This window comes from Pogona vitticeps, chromosome 4 (genome assembly GCF_051106095.1).
Source record: "Pogona vitticeps strain Pit_001003342236 chromosome 4, PviZW2.1, whole genome shotgun sequence".
In the NCBI taxonomy this organism is placed as follows: Eukaryota; Metazoa; Chordata; class Lepidosauria; order Squamata; family Agamidae; genus Pogona; species Pogona vitticeps.
Window position 1 is genome coordinate 227,283,638 of NC_135786.1, and position 13,563 is coordinate 227,297,200.

At 40.7% G+C, this 13,563-nt stretch overlaps 1 protein-coding gene across 1 annotated transcript in view; it reads left to right on the forward strand.

Annotated features, from left to right (window-relative positions):
* NSMCE2 (NSE2 SUMO ligase component of SMC5/6 complex) overlaps positions 1-13,563 on the forward strand; it is a 257,038-nt gene that overhangs the window by 99,007 nt on the left and 144,468 nt on the right. Inside the window, exon 3 of the mRNA XM_072999325.2 lies at positions 9,752-9,905. Coding sequence (XP_072855426.2) covers positions 9,752-9,905 — 154 coding nt within the window. The remainder of the gene's footprint in view (positions 1-9,751; positions 9,906-13,563) is intronic.

A 13,563-nucleotide genomic window follows, 5' to 3' on the forward strand; every position in this document is an offset into this window, starting at 1 on the left:
GTTCTGGATTAACCCTTGCTGTGTGAAAGCATCGTTGAACGGGGCAGGAAAAGCCATTGGAATGCATTAAATATGGTTTAATGCGTTCCAATTGGGCCGAATACTCACCGTTCAGCGATGCTTCCCTATGGCCGGCAGCCATTTTCGCGCCCTCCCCTCGCTTAACGAGGGCGCAAAAACGCTGCGCGCGGCCATTTTGGGGCTTCCGGCAGCCATTTTGTAGCCGCCGAACAGCTGATCAGCGGGTTGCAAAGTGAAGGTCGGTAAGCGAACCGCTTACCGACCTTCGCTCTACGATTTTCGCAAAACCGGCCTCGTAGAGCGAATTCATCGCTCTACGAGGCGCCCGTTGTGCGAGGCACCACTGTATTTGCTTTATATTGTGTGTTATAAGCCGCCTAGAGTGGTGGTAATTGACCAGATAGGCGGGGTATAAATGGAATAAATAAATAAATAAAAATTCTTTGAGTCGTCCTCTGTGAATCCACACTTCCTGCCCATCTTGCCCTCTGTCCATCACATTGTCGTCTCTATTTACATTTCTGGCAGTGGTGGACTTTTGGGAACTGAGGGGACTTAAGTCAGGCGGAGCATGTGCTCCATGGGGGAACGTCCCACTAATCACATGTCTTTAAGCTCTAGAAACTTCTGAGAAGTACTGTGCAGGCACAGAATAACCCATTCATGTGGATTCACAGAGGAGTACTCGAAGAATCATGGTTACAGGTAAGTAACCTTTCTATTTGTTTCCTACTAAAAGGTACTTCCATGCCTGTATTCACAATGTAGCTAGATCTTATGTCCTCTCTGTCTAGTTGTTTCCACCTTATGATGGTCCTATGAATTTGTGGCATACCAGAAGTTCTGTTATTAATAGTCTTGTTCAGATCTTGCATATTCAAAACCGGGACTTCTTTTATCAACTCAGTTCATCTCGTATTCTATTTTTCTCTTTCCACGCTGGCTTCAACTTTCCCTAGCATTATAGTCTCTTGCATTGAGTCTTGTCTTCTCATGATAAATCCAAAGTATGATTTGCTTCTAGCAAGAGTAAAGAATTGATTCGATCTAGCACCCATTTACTTATCTTTCTGGGGATTCGTGTTTTCCATAAAGCTCATTTTCAATATTAACTTTAGTGAGATGTTTCATACCTCGTATCTGACCGCCTTGCTTTTGTCCCGTTGAGTTGCCGGGAAAGATGGATTAGACATGAAGTGCTTTACTTGTAGAGCTAATGCTTGGCCCGAAAATGTGTTGTTTGGACATGTAGATATAGACATGCCTTCAGAGTGGAAACTTCAGTAAGACAGCCCATGCAATATCCCAAGAAACTAAATATTGGAAAGTGCTTTGTACATCGAAAAGCTTTGGGTAAATGATGACTAACAGTAGTAAGAATTGGTAAACATGAAAGTTGAAAGGGTGTTTGTCCAGTATTCCTGGAGAATGGGTGCCGTCTCCATTGGGACTGTTATTGTCATTGTTGCTACAGCTGTAAACAGCTTTTAGGGATTGACCTGTCTGTTCACATGTGTTTTGGCCACTCCCTGCTTGCAACGGTATGTCATTTGAAGCATGTTTTTGATACTCTCGGTGTCTCCACCCCCATTTCAAAATAATGTATGACTCTTGAGGAGATTGGCCAATGCCAGTGAGGTGTTGATTGAGGCAAGTTGTTGTTTTTTAGCTGAGAAAATTGCCACAAACCATGATTCTTTATTTCATGTGGCTTCCCATGTTCCTACACTTGACTCAATGTGCTAATGTTTGCTGACAGGGTGTTGGTTAAGGAGTTTACCCAACTGATGTCATAGGTCATGAAAGAAGCAGCGCTCAGAGCAGTGGTGCTGCATGGTTGGTTGGAAGGAATCTTCGAACTTGGGAGGTGGAATTGCTTTATAACTGATCCGGTCAAAATGACCACGTAGAAAAATAAGAGTTTGGGGAGAAAAGCTACAATTGTTTGTGTGGGTTTTGTTTTGTTTTTGCTAGTTAATGTTCCATTCATCCTGTTGTTCCAAGGGGCATAAATTTACCTTATGCCTAAAGGTAAGCTGTCTTGTGCAAAAACCAAAAGCAAACAAAATATCTTTGCTAGATCACTATTTAGGCTTTTGGAGAACATTATTTATAACCTGCTTTTCAATCTCTGAAGAGCCTTTGCAGTCCCTTCAAACTCTTGAGGACAGAACAAACAAAGCCAAAACACAGGGGCTCAATATAAAATCAAAGGAGAGAGCTAAAAAATACACAGAAAACAAAGATTATCCCTTTTCTAGAAATCCACCGTGCATCTTTGTTAAATTTACTAAAATTATTTTCCCTTTGTTCAAATGGAAGTAAAATAGGCACAGATATAGAAATGGGAATAGTATAGCCTTTCCCGCATAAGTGATTTATGCCTGGGGCGTGGAGGGCAGCCCCCCCTTCTGCTCTGTCTGCAAGCTACCTCTGCCTGTCTACACAGTTCTGCTACAGAATGTTGCATGGGTTAATGTGTTTCCACAGGAAAAAATAAACTCAGTGCATGGGATACTAGCACTCTAAAAGAGAGCTAGGGCAGAAAATTCATTTAGACAGGTTAGTATTTCATGATCAGAGTTGCGGTCTTGTTTTTTTTTTTTTAAACTGGTAGAAAGCATTCATATGATTTTCCTCACCTGTATTCTGAATTCTAAAGTAGTACAACCTGAGAAGCATTATTCCGTGGTGCTGATGAATGAAGTGTTCGGTTCTAATGCTGTCTTCTTGAAATGAAAATATTTTTTTCACTGACCAGCAGATACCACTGAACAACTGTGCTTCTATGTTTTTGACATTTCTGGAATTTGAGAGCTGTCCAAAGATTTCCCTCTTCTTTTACTCTCCTGACCTTGATAAAGATATCAATGCCTTTCTTTCCTTTGTAGACTTTACTTTTTAGACAATCTTTTTACGATACTACTACTACTACTACTACTACTACTACTACTACTACTACTACTACCACCCCCACCCCACCACCACTACTACCACTACTACTACTACATGCCATAAAGTTGATTCCAACTCATGATGATCCTTCCTCCAATTTTCTATGAAGTACCCAGAACCATTCTGTTCTTTAGGGGTAGGTGCCATGGGACTCTGCAGTTTGCCCATGAGGCAGACTGGTCAATCAGAAGTCCTGATCCCTGTCTCTGCCGCCGGGTGCCCCAACTGAGTTAGCTATCCAGTAACCGTGCATAGATTTCCTCCCCAAGTTGTTTCTTCATGCTCCAGTTCTTTGTGGCACAGTGGCTAAATTGCAATACTGCAGCCAAGACTCTCCTCATGAGCAGAGCTCAATCCCAATGGGACGAGGTAGCCTGGTTGAGCTTGACTCAGCCTTCCATCCTTTCGAGGTTGGTAAATTAAGTACCCAGCTCGCGGGGGTGGGTGGTAAACCACCCAGAGAGAACTTTAAGCACTATGGGGCAGTCCGTAAGCAGCAAGCACACTTTGCTTTTGCTTTTCCGGTGCTGTTGAATATTGGTACGTACAAATAAATCATTTTGTATGAGAGGAACCTAAGTGAAAGTATATGCCACATCTAACATGTTTGTTCGGGTTTTGCTGTTGGACACTTTTAAATCATGAAAAAGCCATAATGTGTCTTCATTTATGGCTCTCGCTACGTCAAGCCTACCTGTGAAGGAAGAAATATCCCAATATACATATAATGTTAAAGTGGTCCTTTTAAAAGGATGTTGTGAGCCACTGTGGGGCAGTGGACAGAATGTCACTCTAGGACTTAGGAGACCTGGGTTCAAATCCCTGCTCAGCCACAGGAGCTTGCTGTGGAATGGCAGTATGTACTGAACCTCTCACAGGCCTTGAAACCCAAATTAGGGTCACCATACGTCAGAAGTAACTTGATGGCACATAACATGAAGGGATGTTAGGTCATCTATAGTTCAATTCACGTTTGAAAGTAGAATCTTTGCAAATCTAAGTTACTTAAAGGACGCCTGGAGGAGAGGAACACAGCAAAGACCATTTTTATTAGCTCCTCTATTTCACTGTGTTCATGGAAAGAGTAACGTCAAGTTTCTTTCCATTACTGGTGAACGTGAATAGACCAGGATGCCTAATAGTGGAATAAAGGTATACTCATAGGACCTCAAGGATTGAAAAAAATGGTAAGAGAGAGAGAGCTTATCTTTTTTGTATCCTGAGCCTATATATATATTCAAGTATTCTAGGCAGATGGAGAATGAGCAGTGGATCCATCTAACATTTCCACATAACTTCATGTTAGAGGTGATACAATCTATGGATTTTGTGAGAAGCGCTCTGAGCTAGTATACTATGCCATTTCTCAGGAAGAGGTATATAATGTGACAAAATAGTGTAAAATTCAAGAAAGTAGGTCCAGTGTATTCATGAAGGCTTTCACGGCCGGGATCTAATGGTTGTTGTGGGGTTTTTTTGGGCTCTTTGGCCGTGTTCTGTAGGTTGTTCTTCCTAATGTTTCGCCAGTCTCTGTGGCCGGCATCTTCAGAGGACAGCAGTCGGAAGATGCCGGCCACAGAGACTGGCGAAACGTTAGAAAGAACAACCTACAGAACACAGCCAAAGAGCCCGCAAAACCCACAACAACCAAAGTAGGTCCAATTAAACATTTCTAAAATCTCTTACTAGACCTCCGCGCTGTGGGGACTCAGGTGGGCAGGCAGGAGCTTGTTTGTTTGAAACTCTGATAATGTGCCTCCTTTAGGAAAGTACCATGACATCTGTATAATAGTTAAGGTGGGATGTCTGCTATTGGTATGTGGGCATGCAAAAACATATACTGGTCACTCAGACTTGGAATACAGCGTCTGCTCTAGATAATTGTTCCATTTTGGAGTACTTCCTCATAGGGTTTTCAAGGTAAGAAATATTCAGAAGTGTTTTACCACTGCCGCCTTCCGTGCAGTACTAACAAGAGTTGACTTGAGGGCCACTGCTGTTATCTGTATGCAGTGTAACTGTCCACTAATGCAGTGGTTCTTAATGTGGGCGATAATGCCCCCCAGGGGGCGATTTCATTTTTCAGGGGGGCGGTAGAACGAAAAGGGGTGGCGTGGGAGTGCCGGAGCAGAAGGGGGCGGTAGGGGGGGCGCTGGAGCAAGCCAAATCTGTGAAGATGGCTGCAGCCTTTTTACAGTGTGCGTGAATATATATTTTCCTCCAATTTTAATTTAGTTTCAGACTTTTTGTCTTGAAATTTTTAGTTCCTGCATTTATTTTTATGCCCTTTTTATATTTCTTTTTGCGTCTTAAAATTCACTTGCAACTAAATCATTAAATGTTACTTTTGGGGGGGCATTTCATTTTCTTGGAATTTAATTTTGTTTTCAGGGGTCATTGGATTTAAGTGTCTTAAATAAATAAATAAATAAATAAATAAATAAATAAAGAAAGAAAGAAAGAAAGAAAGAAAGAAAGAAAGAAAGAAAGAAAGAAAGAAAGAAAGAAAGAAAGAAAGAAAGAAATCATCACCGTGGGGAGGGGGGCGATGATAACTTCCTCAATGGCTCAAGGGGGCATTTCTTTCAAAAAGGTTAAGAACCACTGCACTAATGTTTTGCTGCTCAATAGCTGCTCCTCATGAATTTCTCTGTGCCTTTACCCATTAGAATTATCAGCATTGATTGATTGATTGATTGATTGATTGATTGATTGATTGATTGTTTGATTGTTTGATTGTTTGATTGATTGAATTTCTTATACTGCACCCACTAAATAATGTGCGCCCAAACCATGGAGGGCTTTGTACATGAGAGTCAAGACCTTATTAATAGAGAAGAGAAGAGAGGAGAAGAGAAGAGAAGAGAAGGCATGCAACTTAGCCAGATGTCTCAGCATTGACTAGTCTGACTTGAGTGACCCTGTTAGAAGTCCAGACTTGTTATGAAGCCTAGTCTTCTGTCAATATTGCTCCCACCTTCACTGATAAACTTAAACCCATTCACCAGGTTAAGGTGTGCATCCAGAAGGGGAATGATTGGGTGAACTATAAAAAGCTACAGGTGCAAAAGAAAAAGGTGTGCCACAACACTTAATTGTCCGGATGCATAACCTATACTTTAGACAGGAAGTGCTGTCTAAAGCTGTGTGTTAGCACAGCATATGAAGAAATAGACTTGTTCTCAGTTGGCAAAGGTGTCACCCAAGATTGTACTTCATCTCCCTAACTTTAATCTGTATGCAGATCATATCATACAAACAGCTGGATTTGGTTGAGATGAAGGAATCAAAATTGTTGAAGAAAAATCCATAGTCTTAGATAGGCAAATACGGTGGTGCCTCGCTTGACAATGTTAATTCGTTCCAGCGAAATCGCTATAGAGCGAAAACATCATCAAACGAAACTAAAAAACGCATTGAAACGCATTGAAAACCCCTCAGTGTGTTCCAATGGGCTGAAAACTCACCGTCCAGCGAAAATCCTCCACAGGGGCGGCCATTTTTGGGTGCCTGTAAAGCAAAAAATGGCTCCTAAACACAGCGGGGAGCCATTTTGTACACGCGGTGGCCATTTTGCAAAATGTTTAGAAATCATGACAACAGAAGAATTCAGTAGCTGTAATATTGAATTGGTTCCAGAGCATTGGCAACACAGCAAAGAAGACCCCACTTCTGGTGGACACTAACTCCAGGCCCCCCCTTGGAGGGACTGCCTGGAGACCCATGGCCTGGGAGGACCTGTGGAGCCGGTAGATGACCTTTGCAAAGAACATTCCAACAGGTCTTGATAAGACCTTGAAGAGCTTATTGATTCATAGAGGTCCTGTATGTCGGAAGCAACTTAAGAGCAACAACCACAGAGGACTGTCTTGGAGTGCCCGTTGTTGTAGAAATCATTTGACTAAAGAGCTGCCATTATTTCAGAGATAATTTGTTGCTTTCAGGAAGGAGATAATTTGAAGGGTGTGTATGTATGTGTAATCACACCTAAAACAATGTTTGTCTGGAGTGGAACCAAGAGCAGGGCAGAGGAAATCCAATAAGAACATGAACTTTCTCTCCAGTTTCTCTTGAATTACATTGTTAAATGTTGTCCAGTTAACACTTGACAGGCTGGTCATCCATTTAATTGCCAGAAAGTAGCATTTCTTTCCCCCCCCCTTTTTTTTTCCCTTTTCCTTTTCCTTTTCCTTTTCTTTTCTTTTCTTTTCTTTCTTTCTTTCTTTCTTTTTTTTTTTTTTTGGACTTCAAACCCCAAGCTCCATTGTCTTACTGCTCTCTTGTATACCGATGCCAGTATTGCCCTTTGTCTTATTGCTTGACTATTTAGCTGAAGGGCTCTTTAAAGAGCCACAGGAATAAACTTGTTTTCTTTAATAATCTTCACTTCTTTGCTTTATTCATCGCTTGCTGCCACCAGCCTTTAACTGCCCCATGTGTGTGTATTTGTCTTACACTGAGGCCTTTGTAACACTCAGCACATAGCCAACCCTCAGGTATGGATTGCCACACACCTGTCTGCCTGAATTAATATGATTTTATTAAATTAACCATTTCCAAAGGATATTATTTATTCCTGGATTTTAAATTCATTTGGGACAACTTTTCATTCTCTCTAGCACTTCTCTCACCCTCAAACTCCCATCTCTTTTTATTAAACGTGCCTTCTCTACGATCTTGTTACCTTGCTGACTAGTACGAAACCCCAACAGTTCCCCACCACCTTACTTTATCTCCCAGCAACTCAGAATCGTTCTTATCTATCTATCTATCTATCTATCTATCTATCTATCTATCTATCTATCTATCTATCTATCTATCTATCTATCTATCTATCTATCTATCTATCTATCTATCTATCTATCTATCTATCTATCTATCTATCTATCTATCTATCTATCTATCTATCTATCTATCTATCTATCTATCTATCTATCTATCTATCTATCTATCATGTCTTTGGTCACTCAAGATGACAAGGAGAATCTTGGATAGTTCTCCATGTGATGTCCATGTGTGTTCTAGAATGCAGTGCTGAGAAAAGTTACTTTTTTACTGCAACTCCCAGAGTCCTCAAGCCACCATGGATAGGACTAAGGAACTTTGCAGTTTAAACAGTCACTTTACCAAATTTTGGCTAAAGTCGCTTCGTCCTCCTGCTGTTTCTTCCAGAAGCTCACCATCTTTGTGGCTACCCTGACTTTGGATGTGGAAGGTCTAAATTATGATCTTGCTTTTCATCCAAACCAGTCTCCCAGGTTCTTCAGCCAGTAAATAAAACTGTCTTCTTCCTGTCCTTATTTCTTCTTTTATTTTAGCTTGAACGCTGAGTCGTAACATTCTGTATTTTTCCTTTCTGCATTTTATATGTTGTATAATCCCTTGGTCCTTTTTATTTTGTTTGCTTTAGTACTTCTTCCTCAGTCACCTTCATAGTAAAGAAATTATTACCATCCTGTGCTAAATTTGTACTTCAGACGCTTCTATCTAGCACATGTGCTCCAGACATGAATATTAATGACTGGCTACATCACCCTTAACACTCAAGAAGTATTTGGTTGGGCAGTTCCCAGATCAAGGGACAGACATCATCACAACTACTGGAACAGACTGTTAAGTTTTCTTCATGGTGTCCTGTCCAGTGGCAGCATTCCCCTTCTTAGTGTTATCCAAATATGTTGGATTGTGATTTCTCTAAATCAGAGGTCCCCAACCCCTGGTCTGCGGCCCAGTGCCAGTCCATGGCCTGAGCCCAACTGGGCCGCGGAGACAGACCTCCTGCCCCCCCGCACACGCACTCACCTCCGCACAGCTGATTTGCATGTGCGTTCCAGCGCACCTGTGTGAGTGCCACATTGCCGTTTGTGCATGCACATGAGCGTGCGCACACCCATGAGTGCCGCACTACCATTTACGAATGGGCACGAGCACACACGCTCCCCTCTGCGTGAGTGCCGTGCCGCCATTTGCAAATGTGCACGAGCGCATGCACCCACACAAGCCCCGTGCCGCCATTTGCACCCATGCTTGTTCATGCATGCGCACAAGCACTGGTGGTGCCCCGCCTTCCCCAGCTGGTCCGCAGGGTGAAAAAGGTTGGGGACCCCTGCTCTAAATCACCAGACGGAGAGGCCTGAATTAAGGACTCATGGATGGAAGTAGACTTTGGAAAGAAGTGGTGTTTGAGATATTCCTGTGATTGCTAATTGTAGCAGCTTCTGCTTCAAGTGTACCTTGCTTCCATTCTCATCTGTCACTCACTGTTCATATATTGGTGGAGAGAGAAGAGAAGTCAAGGCTACATTAGGAACTCTTCATTCCACAGTGTTGGATTCATTCAGTAGAGTCACTTAATTTTTCACAGAATGCTTCTACATTCTCAGTGTTATGTTAAGGCATCTTGGTGCCAGCAGTTTATAAACACCACTAAAGATGCTTCATTTCTTCTTTACTGGCTTTGAAATGTGCATCCACCTGCAATGCTAACACTTTAGCAGTGCTAACACCAATGTGTACTACATTTCTCACTGTCATTGTTCTAGAATTCTTCATTAGAAGCAAGTCCGTGACAAAAGTGCAGTGATTGGAGATTAATGAGAATTACACCACATATAAATAACTATTTCTATCCCATACTATTCCAGAATTTAACAGCTATTTGATGGAGCTGGGTGAAAGGGAAATCTTCCATCGATTTACTTCTTCTCTTCTGGCTGTGAAAGATGGTAATAGGGTTGCATTAAATTATGTTTTGTTCTTTTTGTTTATTTTGCAGCTAAAGCAAGAAAAACCAGAAACAATGCCAGATTTAAAACATGATGTGGAAGAGAAGTTTAAAGCCCTGGAAAGCACAAACAGTGACCTTGATTTGCAGAGAAATGAGAAATTTGTACTTTTTATGGAGAATCTCAAGCAGATGAAAGCAAAGTGTAAGTCTTTCCTTTATTGTTATTAGACTCAGCAAGTTCCGAGTGCATATGAGCAGCTTATTCTTTGCCCTTCATCTCATCTCTTGCTATGGACTTAAAATGGAAAAATGCTCATACTCTTGGCTTCTCAAGAAGATTAAACTTCAGCTTCCCCTCTTGTCCCTCCATATTCTGCTTCCGTAAGATGCATAGTGATGTAGCTGGGTAATTTTAGACCCTGAATTTTTAGACCTTTGATTGCCATGTGTTCATTCATGAAGCACGCAAAGAACATTTCTTCCTTGCTGCCCCCTCCACCTGCCAGTACATCATTTACCACAGCTTCTATATTCCTGATATGTTAGAGGAATCCCATGCAAAATAGTATTTCTGCATCTATTTTTTTTTTAAAAAAATCCCCCGAGCTTGTGCAGTTTCACATTTTTAATTTACAGCTACTGTAAATTTATCATTATTATTATCAGTAAATCATTATAGCTGGATAATAATAAAATGGAATGTGTTTAATTTACCCTGATGTTGAACATGCTCATTTGCTAATAGGCATCCTTTCGTAGGAGAAATGGAGAATGTATTTTTAAAGTAAATACAAAATGAAATAAGCATCTTTGGATATGGCTGGTTGCCTCAAATATAATATGTTTTAAATACAAAGAATAAATTATGGGTTCCATGCCATCCCAAGAGTTGACAGTGGCCCATTGGGATGACACCATCTCTTCTTTGATGACCACGTCCCCCATTTCCCCAAGTTGAAGGTACCAGGGCTCTGATCCTGAGGTCCAGTCCTAATGTCTGAAGAGAAGCCGCATGTTTCCCGAATTACACCCTGTGTGGGTAGAGGTTGTCTAAATTCCTTATTCATTCACATTGGCTGTTTAAACTTTGTGCCAGGAGGATTCCTATGGTTCTTTGAGTTGAATGCATGGAAAGACATAAAGGTATTCTACAGAAGCTTAGTTTCCATTCTAATTCATGGGTGAATTGTTTATAGCACAAAAGGCAACACAATGAGGTGTCAAACTGTAATTTGCATTTCTCTCATAGAAAATACCGAGGGATCATTTGCTTCACCTAAATGCAGAGCACTAAGTAATAAGCAGCAATTTTCTCCACTCTCTCTCTCTCACGATCCCAGTCTTATTTACATACATATATAATGTAAATCTTGCTTCACATCCACCGTTTTAATGTTTGAAGGTGAGCTAGTCTTTTTTTATTATTTTTATTTTATACTTATGCCATATTCCCGTTTTGATAGGATCTTTTGAAGAGGATTAGGTAAGCTGTTTTCATTTTGTCACTCTTAACAAATTGCTCCAGTTTCACAACCCAGGATGTGTTGCAATCCGAAGGAGACCTGTGCTTTAATCATGGAACTATATTGTTGGAAAATGCTTACAGTGTCTGTTCCCAGGTTTACTGCTTGTGAACGTGAACCATGTAACACTTCAACATATTAAAATCCCTGTGGCCTAATTGAGTAGTTTTCAATTTGTGCTGTAGGAAGCTCTAGGGTTCCTTGCAAAATTGTCAGGAGATTTCCTAATTAAGAGGGTTGATGTGATGAAGGAGGCTTCTCTGGAAGACACTTTATCCAGTGTTCTCAGATTTCCCCAATATTCTCATAGCTAACGAGGGAGGTGGGTTAGAGTGTGATGTAGATTGCACCCTTGTTTAGGGATGTAAAAATCTATCTGCTTTATTTTTGTAGCACAATTCCAGCAGCATTTCAATGTGGGTTTGACTGGAATAAAATCAATTCAGTCACGATTTAATTTTTTTGAAAGATTTTTGACAATTTAAATGAAAATGATTTTTTTCATTTAAATTGTGATTTAAATCTCTTTTTTAATTCTATTTTTAATCTTTTTTTAATTCTATTTTTTAAAATTCTATTTTTTAAAAAAAATCTATTTAAAAAAAAAAACCTTATCCAGCCTGATTCTCATTCTCTTTCAAGATTTTTTCTTTCTTCCTCCATAGTAATTCGTGTGTATTTTGGTACACACGGTGTCTCATTGTTAGAGATTTTTCCCATTAACAGAAGTGCATCTGTTTGAAATGTACACATTTTAGTTCTGCACATTACTTGTCTAGAAAAAAAAAAAGGAAAAGAGAAGTTGACACTCAGAAGTGTGATGGACAGCACCAGTGTTGATCCTCTCTTATTACAGCCCATAGAATTCTGTAGGAGGGGATTAATTCATGAAGCAGCTGCTATCAAAAAAAAAAAAGGGGGGGGAAGCATTGTTATTGTTGAGTATTGAGGGAGAGAGTGTCATGTGTTGTTGTAAAGGTGAAGGAAGGTTCAGGGAAAATTTAAAAGACATGTAATTGTAACAGAAGCTGAAGGTTTGGCAGTGAAGCAGCTTGGCATTATTTGTGTTGTATTCAAATCTTGGAAATGAAGTTTGACTGTTCTGTGTTTTAATTGCTCGCTGAGTCTTTTTGGCCAGGAAACCTGTAGGATTCTCAAGCACAGATTCCAGAGAAGAGGAACAAAGTGGGGCACAGGGGAAATAGCTACCAAAGAGACACAAGGTCATACGAGTTTTCCTTTGAATGATGGAAAGCCAAAAGAGATGCTTGTGTTCTCAGGAATGGCCCCACGATCATGTTTTGTTCATGACAAAACTAAGTTAATGTAAATCTCTTGTCAAAAAAAAAAATCATACTGAGAAAACTCAAAACAGTCAACCTTTATGTGTTTGCAATGTCCATACCATTCTCAACCTTTTTTTTGACCACGGCCATATACACAATATGAAAGAAATATAGGCTGAATCAGGATTGTATAATAAGGTGATGCGTGAAGAATTGTGTCCAGTCTGTGCTCCCCTTCCAATGTGCCAGGGCGTCCCAGGGGGCCTTGTGACCCCTGTTGAGGATGGCTGCTAGAATATGGTCCACAGCCCTCTATGATAGATGAAGGAAGCCTGGTCTGCTCCAAATATTTTGAATTACAATTCCTATGATTGGTGGCCACTGGGATCATCTGGCAGTTTTACTTTGAACATAAGGAGGGGTCCAGCTTGCCTACCTTTGCTCTCAATGGAGGTGATAAGCAGCTGTTGGACAGAAAATTCTTCATCAGAGAGGTTCATACGTTTTTTCCTCTGGGATTATCTCGGGGTCAGTATCCTCCTCAGACATTCAGCCTGGGATGAATGAGGAAGACATGCAACTTTCATTGGAAGAAGGCGTTCTGAGGTCTGAAACTGTTTAGGGCTTTAGCTGTTAGAACTAGAGGTGGGCTATTAAAATAAGAATAGAAAAGCTGCTTTGTGGATCAGTTGTTGTTGTTTAGTCGTTTAGTCGTGTCCGACTCTTGTGGATCAGACTGGAGTCTTTAAATAAAGTTATCCTTTGGACAAAAACCCCTAGAATTCTGGGAATCTTTGTCCAGAAAAGAGTAACTTCTGCAAACTGGATCAAAGGCTGCATCTAACCCAGTATTCAGTTCTCAGTTGTGGCCACACAAATAACTCTCAGAGGTCAAAACCTGGGTGTAAAATAAAAGATGTTTCCCAGGGGTTTCCCCCTAGAATTTGACATGTAGAGCATACTACTTCAGACCTGTGGTCTTTAAAATATGTATATTTACAATATCTTTCCACTACAGAAAGTAAGCACATTCATATCTAAAAGATCTTGT